The sequence below is a fragment of the Chrysemys picta genome, chromosome 6, assembly GCF_011386835.1.
Source record: "Chrysemys picta bellii isolate R12L10 chromosome 6, ASM1138683v2, whole genome shotgun sequence".
Classification (NCBI taxonomy): Eukaryota; Metazoa; Chordata; order Testudines; family Emydidae; genus Chrysemys; species Chrysemys picta.
The window spans coordinates 125,816,064-125,833,867 of record NC_088796.1 but is presented as its reverse complement, the minus strand read 5'-3'; the positions used below and the strand labels follow the sequence as shown (position 1 = coordinate 125,833,867).

The window sequence follows — 17,804 nt, the reverse complement described above, 5'->3', positions numbered from 1 at the left end:
CTCAGTGTCCAGAATTTTCTTTGTACAACTTTGTACTGGAGTGTGTGTGTGTGTGTGTGTGTGTGTGTGTGTGTGTGTATTTATGAGCTCCCATGGATGTATTAATTTATTACAATGGATTTATTTATTTAATACAATCTGTTTGATCATAAACACCAAAAACAAACAAAACCCCCACAAAAACCCTCCTCTAAGAGCACCAAGAAAAAGAAATAACCTCTGTATGTAATTAGTGAATTCAACAATTCTTCAACATCACTTTCAGTAAGCGCAATCCACCACTGTTTTATATCCATCTTTGATTGTGCTTGAAAGATCCTTTGATTTGTCTTTGATACCAGCACAAACAGTCATAATCATAGATTAAGTAAACCCTAATTATTTATATTCAGAAATACTGTGACAGTTATCAATATTATAAAACATTATCCAGTTCTCTCCCCATTACAGTTTGATATCAGTATGCTCAAGCAGTATATTTTTCTCAAGAGTTAGGATAATGAAAATCTACTGTTCATGCTCATATACATTACAAAGTACATGGGGAAAATAGCACTTCACATGTGTGTACTGCGTAAGAGTAATACATTCAAGGACTATATTACTGACCAAAAAAAATTAAATCTTCTCCAACCCTCTGGATTGAGAACAGAAAATAATAGGTATTGACTATAAAGTGTAACTATAACAGTGCACAGAGAAAATAATTTTAGCCTTATGTGTGTAATGTAAAGTTACACAGACACATATTTAGATAGTTCATACAAAACCAACTACATTAAAAGAACAGCAAGATCGTAAAGTGAAGTACTCAAAAGTCAGGAAATGATGCAACCTTAACTTCTTTCTTTGTACCTAAGCAACACGATACTAGACGACAGTATTTTTTCCACGGGCTCCCTGTCTCAACGAGTGCAGAAATAAAATATATGGAGAGATACCTATTTCATAGAGCTAGACGGGACCCCAAAAGGTCATCAAGTCCAGCCCCCTGCCTTCACTAGCAGAACCAAGTACTGATTTTTTCCCCCAGATCCCTAAGTGGCCCCCTCAAGGATTGAACTCACCTGGGTTGAGCAGGCCAATGCTCAAACCAGTGAGCTACCAGAAGATGAACAGTACTCTGTGGAGGGAGGCAGTCTGACATGAGTTATTGTGTATGTGTTTGAAGATGTCGTTCAGTACATCAGTGGGGGATGAAGGGGCCTCAAGGGTAGAGAAATAAATAAATAAATAAATAAATAAATTAATGGAGATATCCTATCTCCTAGAACTGGAAGGGACCTTGAAAGGTCATCGAGTCCAGCCCCCTGCCTTCACTAGCAGGACCAAGTACTGATTTTGCCCCAGATCCCTAAGTGGCCCCCTCAAGGATTGAACTCACAACCCTGGGTTTAGCAGGCCAATGCTCAAACCACTGAGCTATCCCTCCCCCCCGCTGAAGAAGAAGAAGGGGAAATTCCTCCTAATTGATGATACAAGGCAAACGTGAATTGTTATAATCTTAAATACAATTCACATGTTGTATATACCATGCTGTACTTACCACTTGGTTAAATTTGTTGCTGAATGTTACTTCTCATTAAAGTTAATTGATAAATGTAGGTATACCAATCCAACTTTTTAAAATGAAACCTTAAATCAGTCAAGAAACCCACTACATGCATATACTCTGCAGAGATATATTCTGCTGAGGATTTTGCACTATATTGTATTCAGAAACAAAATATCTATGATGCTCGTATCTGGAGTTTAAAATATGTGTACGACTTCCCAGGGCATTTTAACTTCAGCAATGCGTGTTCGATACAGAGCCATATGATAAAGTAAATCTGGGCCAAACTATCAGATGAGAGAGCTCTAGTTTGAAAATCCAAGATGCTTTTAGCTACTATTGAATAAGTGTGTGATCCCACAACAGCCGGCAATTCAGGAAAGCATCTCTATTCAGGACAGCACTAAGTGCATGCCTAAAATTAAACATGGGTTTACACACTGGCCTGAATCAAGGCATTAGACTTGACAATACTCTGAAGCACATGCGTGTCTATGGAGTGTCCATGCAGAGAACTCTTTCTGTCATGCTTTCTCTTCTATTGTCCTTCCTAATACAATGCTGCATTCTGTATGGAATTTGGGTCTTGGTCTTACTTCCCAGGCCAGGTAAAATATAGTGCTTGGTTTTGGGGGTAGGGTTAAAGTATCTTCTCACAGAATTTCAAAACGTTTTTTGTCCCTCACACGCATTATGTGTATATTGACTTACATTTTAGGTTATTTTGAAAGGTCAAACTCATAAGTAAAGGAGTAACCCTGGTGTCTTCATGTCATATATTTCTCTTTGATGTTTAATGATAGATATTTTTGGTCATATTCGGTGTGGCTACTTGTACAGATGGTCTTGCCTGTTGTACTTAAGTTTGCTTGCTGACATGCAGTAATACATTTTGAACATCTTTATTTTATTTATTTTTTTGGAAAATCATGCTTGTTTTTGCGTGGCATGGAGTATTGCAGTAACTTTCTAGTGACATAATTAGTCAGCAGAGTTTATAGCGTAAGGAGTATAATCATAATGACATTCTAAATAGCTTTTGTGTATCTTGAGGCCGTGTTTTTCCTCCTCAGATAGCTAAAAGCACATAGCAGTTCATATGCAATGTTCTAAGGAAAGACAGGAATAGGCTTCAAGTGTTTTTGCTGTAGGCATACTGAATTAACATTCGGAGCAGCTGCTAATGTCTCATTTATTAATTTGCTTTAGATGAAATGTAGCCACATGTACATTTACAATTCAGTCTCTTCTGGTGATTTTTATCATGCTGCACCAAATTACAAATGTCTAGTAATGGGTGACACTATAGGGGCTTCTAGTGTCATGTGTTTAAGAGATGTACATGAGAGGAGAAAGGACAAATTCCCAAACAGAATGAGATTTGTGTGTAAACAGAATGAGATTGGCTGTTTCTTTGGAGATCTGTTTGGAAAACTGATTTTCCATCCCACAAAAATCTTTTTTTTTTGTCCCCAGAAATGTCAAATTTGTTTGCAAAACAAAATTTTGAAGGAAAAAATCATCTCATGTCAACTGAAATGTCATTTAGATTTCGGGGTTTTTTTATGTTAATTGGTTTTTATGCAAAATAAATTTCAAAATGAAAAGTCTTTTTGAGATGAAAAATTGAAACTTTTCATTCCCAAAATGTCCTGTTTTGACATCTTCGAAAATTTGGTTGAAATAGATACGTTTCAATGAAAAAATTGGATTTTGTTGAAATGGCATTTTCTGACGGAAAACTGAGTTGTGATCTTCTCCACTCAGCAGAAGTACTTGATTATTGCTGCCTTTCAGAAATAAATAGATTTGTCACAAATCACCTTAAGATTGTTGCTAATGGGTATATAATGACTAATCAAGGAGATGATAAAGCCAAAATTAATTTGTTTTATACGCCTGCCCGTAGGCGCAGCTGCCAATGCTAATTGTAATTGTTTGTTTAGTACGTGTAATGCACTCCCCAAGGAGCTGTGAACCATAAACCACTGTGTTACCTCACCAAGGGAGAACTTTGCCCTGGCTTAAACTATGACACACCAGTTTTGGTAGCCTCACCAGTCAACAACCTGAGACTCTGCCAGTTTTAACCTTGCCTTTCAGGTAACATCCGGTGCTCCCGAGGTCCCCAGAGACGTCTCTGCAGTGTCCAGTCCCTCTCACTGGCAAACACAGAATTTATTAAGTCTGCTGTCTCCAAAGAGACAGAGTGTACACCAGCCTGTTGGCTCCCTGAGGATGTGCTCTTTACCTTTATACACAGCACGGAGATGGTTTTACAGTAAAAACAAGTTTATTAATAATGAACATAGATTTAAGTGGCACTAAGCAAGAGAAAAAGAGACCGGTATGGATACAAATAAAACAAAAGTAAAAACATGCTTTCTAGTGTCTACAACTTAACAGTTCACAGTCCTGGTCCTTTCTCACCTACAATCAGTTCCCAGAGTCTTCGACCCACACGGTTGAAGGATCCACCTTTCACAGATTCCAAGAGTTCTGGCCTCTTTTGTTCCTTAAGTGATGGATACATAAGGGGTTCTCTCCCCTTCTTTTTATAGTCTAGTAAACCTTTGAAATGTGTGTCCCCAGATAAAGTTCTTCTCCTCTGCTGTGTTTTTCTTCCTGGTCACTTCCCAGTCCCCCCTGTTGATTTGTATGTCAATGTAACTTTCATTGTCTCGGGCATCTCCGTGCTCAGTTTACTTTGGAGACACAGGCAAACCAACGTTCCTTTGTCTTGGGCAAACTTGTTTGTCAAGTCTGCCCCCAAAACGTATTTTAGTAAAGTATTCCCAGCACGGGCACACAGCTCTTTACACGCCATCTGTACATACATCACGCAATGATAGTTGTAGTAAGTGAAGGCAACATAGTAAAGGCCTAATGAAGGCCCAGTATGAGGCCTGAACCAAACTAAAGTAATGGTCAAGGCTTTGCTAGCATAGAAAGCAAAGTTAAGCTGTGAGCAAAAGGCAGGCCCTGCTCACAGAAGTTGGCAAGGAAAGGGCTGATGTTGCAGAAATATATATTCATTTAGCATAGTTATAGTATAAACATGGTACCAAGACATACCATACTGGAACATTCCACAGATAACAGGGAACAGACCAACCCATCCCAATGACAAGGGCAAAAGGGTAAAATGATGGATAGAGTTGTTTTGATCGAACCAACAGGTACAAGGTGAGAGGCGGCACCTTATTACGTAGAGGGGTTGTACCTTGCTACGTAGAGGGGTTGCACCTCAATACGTCAAGAGTGATGTGTAACTTGTTTGTACCTGTGTATAAGAATGTGTCCCTGGGGTGGTGTCTTTGTCCGGCCACGGGGGCAGTGGAAAGTCCCGCCACTGAGCCGGGTCTTTGCCAAGAGGCACTTTTCTCGTAGTATGCCCTGATTGAGGCTCAGAAACCTACAGGGAACTGCAATTGTGTCCGAGATCGCAATAAACCTGGCCGAGGTGCCTTTGTATCTTAGTAGACTCTGTGGTTATTGGGGATTCTCGTCGGGTCTGCTGTGTCAGCTATCTGCGCAGAGCTGGGGCAGCACACAGAGGGAACACACGCACGCAGCCGAGTGATATCAACAGGAGAAAGCAGAAGCACCACACCGGTAGCATCTGACAACAATAGTATTGACCCACGGGTTACCAGTTTTTACATGATACTGAACAAGACACGGTGTTTGGCTAAATATTCTGACCGGGGTGTGCCCTTTACCAGTTGGCATAAAGGGGCTTTGGGGTCACAGACTCATTACGGCAGTCACCATGGTTACAAGCTAAGGACTTAAATGTGTGGGGAAGGTTATCAACTACTCCATTATTGATTGAGCTTCCCTGTTCATGAACTGTAAGTCCCTGCACCTGGTCTGTCACCTTGGACCATTTTTTAAAAAGTGGTGTTTGTGGCCACCCCCACGTCAAGCTGCAGTTGTTCTGTTTACTGATCTTGAGGTACAGTGCTGTGCACACTGCTCGAATGTGGTCGCTCTGCTCCTGCCTGTATCTGGGAGGCAAAACTGACATTCTGGTCCTCTCTCTAGAGAACTGAAACGTGTGAGGAGGAGTCGCTTAAGGCAGTGGCATATCAGCCCTGGTGCTCCCTGGTGAGGGCACTTTTGGCAGGCCCCTGTGGAATTCTGCTGTAGAATCCAGCTTTCATTTTAAAATGCAATGTTTCTAGCCCTCCTCCTTGTGACGAGCCTTTCCTGGAAAATGTGAACCGATGCATGAGGTCTTCCTGAGTCTGCAGGAAGCACGACATAAGTCACAGGTGTTACCTGCCTAGCTCGCCAGGGCCTTGCTGGACACAGCTATTCCATGGCATTTTTTCCTAGAAAGACTTTAGGGGCAGGGATTTACCCGCTGAGGCAGCCAGATGCCTCAGGTTTTATTTTCTGTGTACGAGTCCATGGAGTGTGCCTATGGGGGTGCCTAAAGTTCACCTCTCCTAGCTAAGGTATTAAAACACAACTGTGCCCTGTCTTCCTTAGGGTACTTTATAACATGTTACTTACTGCATTTACCAAGCCACCTTTAAGACTTGTCTAGACTAGTGAAAAGCATTTTCTCTGTGATATTTGCATGGCATGGTAAATCTGTTAAACCTTCCTAAATAAATAAATAGTTAGCTAATGTGCGGGGTACATGGGCGGGGGGGGGGGGTTACATGTTTTAATTAAGTGCTATTTAAAATATGTTAGCACACCTTACCCAGTTAATGTTTTTAAAGGTGCTAAATGCTGTCTGCCTGAGGAGCTGATGTAATCCCTGCTAATGTAGTGTGGTTCTTTGAACTTTTAGTGACTAGAGTACCACAGGGGTTTGGTCACTATTATTTGTCCACTATTACTGTCTGCAACAGGGGTTGGCAACCTTTCAGAAGTGGTGTGCCGAGTCTTCATTTAGTCACTCTAATTTAAGGTTTCGCGTGCCAGTCATACATTTTAACGTTTTTAGAAGGTCTCTTTCTATAAGTCTATAAGATATAACTAAACGATTGTTGTATGTAAAGTAAATAAGGTTTTTTAAATGTTTAAGACGCTTCATTTAAAATTAAATTAAAATGCAGATTCCCCCCAGACCGGTGGCCAGGACGCGGGCAGTGTGAGTGCCACTGAAAATCAGCTCGCGTGCCGCCTTCGACACACGTGACATAGGTTACCTACCTCTGGTCTGCAAGCTAGTGGATCTGATCTTTTAGCTCACACAGTAGAGATTCGTGCTTTTAGATCTAGAGATGCCAGCTTCTCTCCCTGCAGATGACTTATCCATAGGTGTCATTTTACTAACCTGATTTTAAACCGCACTTATTTAAAATGTATTAGCTAAAATAACATTTAAAAATATTGTAAACAAGGGGTTAACCTTTTCCTCCGTTTTCTTCTCTGTAAAATTGGAACACTTGCAAGTAGCTACATCACAGAATGGCTGAGGGTTATCAGTATAATAAGTATTTAGACATTTTTCTCACTACAGCTTGGGCAGTTTATATTTTCAAATGACTTATTTAGCTCTCTGTTTATCCAGACTCTGGATGGGTTATGGGCACGGTGCCAATTTTAATTATTCTGTGTTTTCACACTCCATTTTCAAAGTAGTAGATTTTGATTAAAATAAAATTATTTTCAAGCAGAAAGCCTTCTGAAAGGCAGTTCTGAATCTTTATTTGTATATATTTCCATTTGTTCTATGCCTAATGCCTAAGTTGTCTTTCTCTTTATTCATTAAAGTGGATATGAAGTAACAGTTTATCACCTGAAATAGCTCGATTTGTTGATTAAAACTAGAAGTCTTAAGTGTGATTTTAGCTAAAGGAAACTTTAAATGAACGTGTTCCAAAATTAGAAGAAAAGTGTTAGCTTAAATGAGCATAATTCAAACAGTGCCACAATATAGTGTCAAACCTTGCAGTGACAGAATGCTATTCTGTTCATAGGTTTCACAACAAAGGAGTCTATGTAAAAGTTGGACTGCAGAGGATAAATCACACCAGAAACCTTCACAAAGAGATAAAACTTCAAGTGGACCAGCATGAAGTTGAGTTACCAAGTATCGAGGGACTCATTTTCATTAATATCCCCAGGTAAAAATGTGAGAAATGAGTCTGTGTCTGTACACACCAAACACCCTGTTGTACTCACCAAAATCTCTGTGGTCAATAGGACTAGATGGAAGGGGTGTTCTTTACTTTTTTTGGCGGGGATTTTCTAAAGTGCTTAAAGGAGCTAGCTGCTCAACTGTTACGAGATTTGGACAGAACTCGCTTCAGTTCTTCTGAAAGTCCTGACCTGAGTTCATAGAAACTAACCCTCGTTTTTCTAGTGTAATGAGAACCGCTTTGCTATCTCTGCTCTTCTTTCATATTTCATTATTTCTTATTTCATTTATTTCTAGTAACTTTTACCCACTCCCGTACATCACATGCAGGCTTTCTTTTTGTTTGCACAAATGTATAATAAGTATCAGAGGGGTAGCCGTGTTAGTCTGAATCTGTAAAAAGCAACAGAGGGTCCTGTGGCACCTTTGAGACTAACAGAAGTATTGGGAGCATAAGCTTTCGTGGGTCAGAACCTCACTTCTTCAGATGCAAGTTTTATCTCTTTGTGAAGGTGTCTTGTATCTGAAGAAGTGAGGTTCTGACCCACGAAAGCTTATGCTCCCAATACTTCTGTTAGTCTCAAAGGTGCCACAGGACCCTCTGTTGCTTTTTACAAATGTATAATAGTTACTGAAAGGGCTGCCATAGTATTTAACTGTAGCAAGGCGCTATTAATTAGGGTTCTCCGTTAAGAGAAGTTAACCAGCTGTACCTTTTGTTCTAATTTAGGGCATGGCTTTAAGAATTAGAGATTTTTTTCTCTTTTTAAATCTTTTTTTTTTTTTATTCCTGAGAAAACTAGAAAAGGGGAAAAAATCATATCCAGTGTTGAGCAGTAGCTGTGCATTGGAGAGGCAAACATACTAATCTTACTGGAAATGCAAGTATTTTCTAGGAAGTAAAATTATATTAATTTCCCACTGGCAGGATTTCAGTGGAATGATTTGAAGTGCTTAATTCTACAAAGCTATTTGAAGCCTAAATGTAATAATTTGATACAGCAGTTTCTCAGTATTTAGCTTCCCTCCAACATATCGTGTCTTCCGAAAGAAAAAATGTATTGATATTACCAAGAACTGTGGTAATCTTCTGAGTAGTAATCATAAAAGTTAAGGCTTCACAGATTTAACCTGTGGTTTCCAGCAACCCAAAATAGTATGAAACTGTTTCCCTCTTATCTACTTTTCCCCAACTGAAAACCTGCTTAGGCCTCCCTCACTGCTTCCACCTCCTCCCTCCCCCACCCCCGAGCAATGTTATCAAGAGGTTACCAAATTTTAGGAAGGCAAATACCGTGTTTTGTAAAGTGGAAAAGGAGAAATACATAACCCCACTCAAGGAGAATCTGTGGAAGAACAGAATGGCTTCTTAAATTGTTAACAGATCAGATATTTTGATGTTGCTGGAGTATTGTCAGATGCCAACATACTCTCAGCGGCCATGTTTGTGTGCTCTGCTCCAGTTGGGGGTCTGGAGCTGATCTCTGGGGATCTGACCACGATAATCGATTTGAGAAACCAAGAATCGATGATGGCTTACTGGAAGTCGTGGGGGTGACCGGTGTTGTGCACATGGTAAGTCAGTGCTGTGCCCGCTTTTTGTTAGTTTGGGGGTACTGAGCAAGTGAGAACAGCCACTACTCACTTAACCCGTGGTAAACATCTCTGTGAATTTGCCCCATGGTAAATATGTTGCTCACAACACCTTCAAAAAATAGTTTTAGGTTGTAAAATGAAGCACTCAAAAATCAGAATACAAATTCCAAGAATCTTAAGAATACAAATTCCAAGAATCTTAAGAATACAAAATATATGAGTCAAGTTAGGCTATAAAAGTAATATAAAAGGATATAAAAGGCTGTCATGCTGTGGGGCATTGGCTGTGAGGGCAGTTGGAGAGAGGGTTTAGACAGCTTTTGAAGCCTGCTCTGGAAATCCTTGTTCAGGTGCTCAAATTCAGCAATATATAGAAGGAGTCTGGAGCTGGATGGTAAAAGGTTTTAGAGGCATTGAGAGGTCTGCTGTACCACTTGTTCACGTAAATGGAAATGCTCCCAGTGATTTCAGAGGGCTTTGTTTCAAGCCCTGAAAGACGTCCATATAAAGAATGGGACTGTTTAATTTAGAGAGCTGTTAGCTGCACAAAACAATGAGAGGTATAGATTAGGTCAGTCGGGTGCTTTTGTTTACCCCCTTTCAAAATAGAAGTGGATGGTGAATGATATTTCAAAGGCTGATAACTTAAAAAAAAATGAAATTAGAATCGGTAGAGATGGCTTCATTTTTGCTTCCTGGGTTGCTTTATTAGGCTGTGGATAATTGGTACTGCACCCATTGTTCCAGCTTAACCATTTGAAACTCATTTATTGGAGGTTTGCTTTTACATCCCTTTCTTCCAAACTTGTTACAGATATGTAATGTGGTGTGGTGCCACTTGTAATCTTATTCCACATTGTTCATAAGCTTCTCAATAAAATTATAAGGCAAAAAATGATAAAAGGAATTATAACATAATGCATTAAATAACCTGCAGCATTTATTACTTTAAGATAGCAAAATCCTATGATGTCAGAGCACTTAGCAGGATGAAAAACTAGACTTTATTTGAATTTATGATATGTTTGATTCTGTATCTGATTTTTAAAATTTGTTATTTTTAAAGTAATTTAAAATCTCAATATTTTCTACGGGTCTTTTAGGTGTCTTTTGTAACAAAATAAAAATATTTGTGAACAAATCCTGATAAATGTTGTATGCCGAGGATAACAATTACTTGGACTCCTTTATAAATCTAGACCCCAATCCTACAGACAAGTTTGCAGCAGCAGGAAGCCCCTTTGAGTTCAGTGGAGCTCAGCCGAAGTTGAGGTCTGTTGGCTTGGAGCCACTTTCCGGATCAGGGTCTTACTGCGCCATGAGATTAACACGGGTGTTACTTTTTAAAATGTCAGGTCATCATTTTGGAATCTTCTAGGGGGTAGAAAGCTCAGACAGGAAAAGGCCAGGATGTACTCCAGCGCTGCAAAAGTCTTAAGCCACAGCATGATCTGCACCTGTCCTTGCTTTTCTAAGGCTTATTTGTACCAATACATACTAGAGAGTTTTAGAAAATAATGGCAGTTCTGATATTCTGATAGGGCCAAGTACAGAGCGGTCTGCGATCAGGGATCCGCATAGCCCAAGGAGCTTACTTCCGTGTGACGCTTCTGAAACCAACACCCGTTCAAGTAGACGGGGAGCCCTGGATCCAGCCGCCAGGCCAGATGATCATTTCGGTTGCAGGACCGAAGGTAAGCTTGCCTCGGCCGTTGGCTTTTTTGCATTAGAAAAATGTAAATGGTTGTCGTTAAAGTTTTCTCCTGTTTGGTTTTGTTCCTTAGTCTAAGTCGTGCCATTTGTTTGTCTCGTCTCCTGCGAATTGTCTGGTTCCTCATCCTCTTAGTGCATTTCATTTTTAAGGTGCTAATCAGCATAATGTGAGCACTATTGGATGAATATACACTACGGAATCTACACCATGAAATTCAAAGACGTTCACATACATTAGTTAAAGGGCCTGTCTTCACCAGCAAAACGACAGTATCGAGGGGGATTATGTTTAAGAAAACAGCCCCCTGGGGGTTTTGTAATGTGGCTTAACCTCGCATGAGACAGCAGTGAGCCATGTTCTAATTACGTTATTTGCGTTGCAGAAGACCAGGGTTATTCAGACAATCCAAGAACATGGTGTATGAGGGACAGTGCACTCCCTGTTCAGGGGTCAAGGAATCCACTAGCAAGAAAGTGGAGAAATGAGACGTATGCGCAATGGGAGGGGAAGCAGAAGAGGGGTTGGGGGGATTGAGAGTAAAGTTTCTCCCATCCAAGGAGTTGAAGTTTCTGCTGACAATGAAGCAGCCAAATGATTCTTTTGCACTGTCAGTGCATTTGATGACTCCCACACACACAAGTTCCTTGAATGACCCCTTTAAGAACGACAGCAGAAATCTGTTGGTACAGAAAGAGTTCCAGAAATCTCATCGAATGCCAAGCTTTTGTCGTGAGAAAAAAAGAGGAGTTTGCAGAATGTGCCTCGATTATTTGAAAAGTATTTGCGGCTACGCAGAGCTCTTCTTCAGGTTAAAAAAGAGCTTTGCGTAGCTCGAAAGCGTCTCTCTCTCACCAACAGAAGTTGCTCCAATAAAAGATATTACCTCACCCGCCTTGTCTCTTTCAAACTATTAGCCTTTTTGTAAAGAGGGCCAGTGTATAAAAACTTTTCCCTTCCTGCACGAGAGAGAGAGATACACATTTTGCAATTTGGAGTCACTGTACAGAAACCGCTCTTAAATGCGCAAAGTAAGCAAACCAAAAATTAGGCTTTTCTTGACTCTGTTAGTCATCTTGGGTGATATAATTATAAGAGGTTAAAAAAAGACACGTGAGAGTTAAGTTAATAGTATCTCTATTAAATGGCTTTTCTGTTGCAGCATTAATGTATATTTTATTCATTACTAAGCATAGCTTTCTTAAATTTGCTTGAATAAAGAGATGTTTTGTTGCTCTCGTTAACCGTCTCTACAAATGTTTTATTTAAGGTCCACATGTTGAAAAAATCCAAACAGAAGCAGAAAAAAACTGGAAGCTTGAAAGAGACCAGAACAGATAGTGTATCAATCGCTGAAGTGGGACACTGAATTGAGCGGACCTTTACAGAACAAAAGCAACCCAGCTACTGTAGATGAAAGGAGCCTGCATTGTACAGCTTTGTGCAGGGGGTTGGTAAAGAAGGGTTCCGAACGAGCCTGCCCTTTATTCCATTGTATAGTACTGTGTTCTGCTTATTTTGTTAAATGATTGTGCCTCATTAGGTGGCAGACGCACACCTACTCATATACCACTAATTTCATTCGAAATGTTTGCCTTTGGTAGCCTTCCCTAAACCATTGCCCAGTTTTTGGTTTGTACCAGTAGATAACACAGATCTACCCTATGGAGCTCTTCACACTTGGTTTTGCAAAATTTTCATTTTGTTAAGAAATTTCTAGCCTTTTTGTTACATAATCTTCCATAGACAACTCATCGCAAGGTTCTGTTAAACTAACCCTGAACAACAGTCTTCCAACAAACAGAACTGTAGTAGTTGCATCTCTTTGCTGTTGTGCTGTGACCTTCTTGGGCAAGGCCAAACACCACTATCTGAGGCGTCGCTGTTTGAGGCCATGTTACTCGAGATGAATAACCGTAATGATAATGATCCCAACGTGAAGAGCGCCGTGTACAGAGGAGAAAAACGGCGCTGAAACGCTCAAGTCAAAATGGTTAAGACAGTATCGTTTCAAGGTGGTTTACTTGGACAAAGTGGATGGGGACAAAAATATGTTTTAAACAGTTATGAAATGGTCTAGCCTCTTCCAGTCATCGAACACATCAAACAGTTCAGCAGCTATCTCTTGACTAAATGGAGACAAAGTTTACCTCAGTAATATATGTAGACAACAAACTTCTTGGGCTCTTATTTTTCTCCCCTGCTGGGTGTTCTACCTTTGGTGACTCCATACTCCTCCACAGGTCCTCATCTGTCTGGTTTCAAATTAATTTTCAAAAAAAAAAAAGCCCTATGTGTAAATGTATTTTGACTATGACTTCCATACAAGCTCCAGAGAGTAGAAGAATGGGTACTAATTCTGGCAAAAAGCTGCTGAAAACGACTATTTCATTGACTATCCGTTCACTAAGGCTGCCTCTCTACAAGGGGTGCGATTCCCCGCCTACGCTAGCTCGATGAAAGCTAGCGTGAGTATACGTAGTAGTGGAGGCGTATCTAAACTTTACCACGTACAAACCAGCCTGAAATCGGCGGGCACATGCTCGGCACAGCTAAGCTACGTCTCTGCTGCCCGTGCGGCCATGGCTACACCACTATTTGTATCTGCACTGGCTCTCATTGAGCTACCGTGAGATGTGTACGCGAGCAGCGGATTCACGTCCCTGGCTTGGAGTGTAGACATAGCCCACGATACGTGAACGTAGAGGCAGGCTAACATTAAATGGAAATACACAATAGTTTAATTCTTGGAGTTTTTTCGGAGGCATAGTGTGTGTGCAGTAAGACTGTATGTCTGGCAACATGTATGTCGTGTGCTGTAGAAAATGCTGTGGCTTCAGATGACTGAGTATTTAGCAGTAAAGTAACGAACGGCCTAACAGCATTCCCGCAACTGTTTAGCCACGGTTCTTTCTTGCAGGCTGCCAATGTAGTGTAGCATTTGGGGCATGGAGAAGGGGGGTAGGCCCAGATTCTCAATGCTATTTAGGTACCTAACGCGCATTGATTTCATTGGAAGTGGAGCCTGAATACATTTGAGGATCTGGGCCATAGTGACTGTATTGTAATGTAGCTGGACCAGTGTATGTTGTAAGCCCAGGCTAGGGCATGACCATCCTCCCAGACGGTGATCTGACTGCTTGTCCACCTGCTGCAGACTGATGGGTCAGGGTGGTTGAGAATGCTGCCCAGCCCCGGGGCTAATGTGCTGAAGGTCTGGTAGAACACTACATCTGTTGTCCGCAGCCATTCCCGCATGGGCCTTTCTAAACACCCCTTCTCTTTGCATCCCTCTCAGCTCACCATGGTTCTCTGGTGATCTAAGTCAGGTGGAAATGAATGGGCTCAAATAGCAATGTGAAAAGATGTAGGACCATTGTGGTGGAAGGAATTTGTACAGTCCTACCCCACCCAGGGAAAGGGGACTAAGATCTTTCAGTGTTGTGTCTGGTAAGTCTTGACCAATGGAACTGCTCCCAGCTATGTCCTCATGAACCAGAGTCCTATTAGCAGGCGACTAGGTGCACTTACCCTTGGCTGTAGAAAGAACTGATGAAATACATGACAGCCACCTCTGCTCGGGGGGCAGCAAATCAGAGAAAAACGGTGACCGCATTGGTAGCATGGCTCAGTCACTCAAGCAGAGGCTCTGAAAAGACTCTTAACGTCGCTGCTTGTGGAATGGCCCGTCGAAGCCAGGTCCCACGTGAGGGCCACCTCCAGGATGGCATTCTGTCGACCGTAAAACGTGAAAAAGCCCAGCCTTTGTTTAGCAAGCAATTGATGCCGGTGTTCTTGCCAGCCATCCCCTTTTCACGGTCTCCTCAGCAAGTGGTTGCAAGTCGACGCCTGCCGCGGTTGTTTTCTACCAGTGTTATAGACACCTTCTAGTCATGCTTCGGAGGTAGCTAAGGCGTGGCAGCGGTTTTGATAATCAGCTTATTGCCACGGACAGAGCTGAAACTTCAGTGCAAATGTGGCTTGATCTAACAACAGTTTCTACCATCTGTCATCAAGAGATGCTTTTTACTCACTTATGGGACAGCTGCTCCTCTTCCCCATGTGTCCTTACCGTAAGAGCGCTACAGGACGCCATCCCCTCTTATTCAACATCAGAACAAGATCTCTGTTGAGAGTGAGATATCTGCATGCTGATGGTGCAGATCTTTCATGTGCATCTTCCCTCTTCAAACATAGCATCAGCTCCACTTCGGTGCTTGGAAATTGGTACGTGCATGAAAAGCAAGCAGCTTGAGTGTGGGCACTTCTGCTGATAGTGGGAGGAGGAAAGCATTGTATTTCAAGCTGTCTGCTCTCGCAGGGTGAAGTCAACGGACTAAGGAAATACATCACTGCTCATGGGTATCCAAGGCACAACAGTGGCCAGGAAAGCTGCTTTTAAACTTTACGTAGTTAAGAGATTTGATTCTGTTCTCTCTGATGCGGCCTAGCCATGGAGATGAATGTTTTTGTCATCTGCAGACTCTATCTGAGTTGACTGCAAAGAGCATGCAGAAACGGAAGCCTCTCTCCTCCACGGACCTCACCAGAAAGCCCATCTCCCCAGTGCGCCATTCCTACGCTGGCTCCAATTGACACTCCGGATCTGTTTCATGCTGCTAGTCCTGACCTTCACAGATCGTAATGTGCTCAGTCCTGTCTCTCTCCCCCGCTGCCCCATTGCCGTGGCTGTTATCTGAAATAGTGTGGTTCACAATCCCGAAGGTGAAACTCTTTGGACAGCATATTTTAAGTGGAAGACATTTTGGCTGTGGAATTGCCTGCCATCTGATTGGTATAAACGCCAGACTCTGTCCACACTTAGAGCACAGTGCAAGATCCATCTCTTTGTGCATACCTCCCATAGTCTGGTGCAATAGTGCTTTCCTGGCAGGCAGCCACCAGAGAGGACACTGACAGGGATAGAAGAAGTGGTGGGAAGCTTCGGACCCTTGCTCATGCAGAAATGAAGTCTGATGTATGTGGTATCTAGACAGTTTGGTGATTGGCCCGTTGGAAATGAAAATAGATACCATTTTTTAAAGCTTAATGTTTATGGCCTTTCTGTCTCTTAGTCTGGTTCTGAAATATCTTCTGTATGTTTTCAAGACGCAACAGATTTTTGGGCAAGTGGGATGGAAAAGTGAATATACACAGAATAAGCAAACCAATTGAAAAACGGAGACGAATTCTCTGGAGGAACTATTTTTAAGCTGTTTCAATTTCAGATATTTAAAAAGGCTCAGATGCTTAGGGAATTGTAGTGCTATAGTTTTGTTTTTATCAAAATTACACCTGCTGTGGGTGGGGATAGGGTTAATCACGTACAGTCTTTGCGTTCATATTAATTACTCGGAGGCTTCCCTGCAGAAAGGTGGCGTTGCTTATAAGTTACGTTAAACATGTGTAACAGCTGATAATTAGGTTTTATGTAAATCCAGTGAGATAATGCAATATAATTACATTTTGACGGTCTAATGCATGGTTCATACCATTATCAGCTCTGAGTGGAGAATGCTGTAAAACGTGATAATTATATAAACTTACCGTGGTCCCTCGGCCAGTGCTTAAAATAGCATTAACAAATTTGGAGCTAGAGTGGTTTAGAAAACGTGGCGCAGAGAGCTCAGAAACGATATTGGGAGGGAGGCTGAATCCTGGGGAGGCTGGGCCATGCTTATGGGTGGTCCTTGTGGGCTCATAGGGAGACGTATACTGTGCTGTAGGCCCCTGTCTGATTACAGCCTCAGGGCACACTTGTATTGCCTGTCCGCTTCCTGCTTGGAACGTTGCATTTGGCCGCTACCTCCTGGCTTTCCAGCCCTTGTCAGTAGGGGAGGAGAAGGGGGTCACTAAAAGTGCTATTCAGTATCTCAGCTTTCCAACCCAGATCCAATGCATGTTTAAGATATACAGTCCTAGATATGTATGTTATTGAATAGTACAGGGTAAGGACAAAATGTCTGCTCTGAGTTTTAGCCATAACTTCACAATTTCTGGCTTTTATGGTTGTAACTTATTCCCTCAATGTTATTCCAACACTTATGGTTTGGTTTAGGGTAGTGTAAGCTTCTACTTAGTGATGCTTAATCTAAGTTGATCTTCGTGAACTCAGTGACTCATTTTGCCAAAAAACGATTAAGTTGTCTGGGCGAGTTGAACATCTGGTCACAGTATATCCTCGTGTGGATTTAGCTGGGTGACTAGGTTCTGATGTCATTTGCTTCTGATCCTTATTGATAACACACAAGTGGTCTGAGCCCCTTCTTGCCGGTCCGTGAGAGACACTGTCATCAAGATTCCCAACACAAACCTCATGGATCTAAGGAACCTGTTTTTTTCAACAAGATTCACTGGTTATAAAATCCAGCAATGAGTTAAGAATTCAGCATCAGCATATATTTTAGCTTTACCTCTGTATATCTTCCTGTAGATTTTAATCAGGCCCTGGATATTAAACTAAACCACAACTCTTCCTCTGTAATACATTTAATAAAAATCTAGGAGAACCTCTTAGTAGTCACAAGACTGTAAATAATGAATGAAACTCTTATGAATGGATATTTATTTCCTTCATATCCTATACAAGCTTATTGTGTAAGTGGCATTTTTTAAGAGTACCTTATCTACTCAATCCAGATCCTAACTATTGGATGAACGTTTGGATGGATGTGTTTATGCATGTATGTTGTTTACCCAGTCGCCCAGCCTATTGTTGTGTAAGTACAGTCATTGCTAAACATTGCCTAATGCCAAACAAAATTAAACCATTGTAGCAAATGTATATACCTGGGGTAAATTGTTGAAAATGGTAAGGTTTAACAACGATAAAGCTACAG

General features: G+C 41.4%; 1 protein-coding gene across 2 annotated transcripts in view; it reads left to right on the top strand.

The window, feature by feature from the left end:
* DGKQ (diacylglycerol kinase theta) overlaps window positions 1–17,478 on the top strand; it is a 133,589-nt gene extending 116,111 nt beyond the window's left edge. For both annotated transcript variants that reach the window (XM_065549786.1, XM_065549785.1), the window contains 4 exons: window positions 7,498–7,644; window positions 9,122–9,233; window positions 10,796–10,948; window positions 12,236–17,478. In XM_065549786.1, coding sequence (XP_065405858.1) covers window positions 7,498–7,644; window positions 9,122–9,233; window positions 10,796–10,948; window positions 12,236–12,334 — 511 coding nt within the window. In that variant the 3' untranslated portion in view covers window positions 12,335–17,478. The remainder of the gene's footprint in view (window positions 1–7,497; window positions 7,645–9,121; window positions 9,234–10,795; window positions 10,949–12,235) is intronic.
* Window positions 17,479–17,804: the final 326 nt, after the last annotated feature.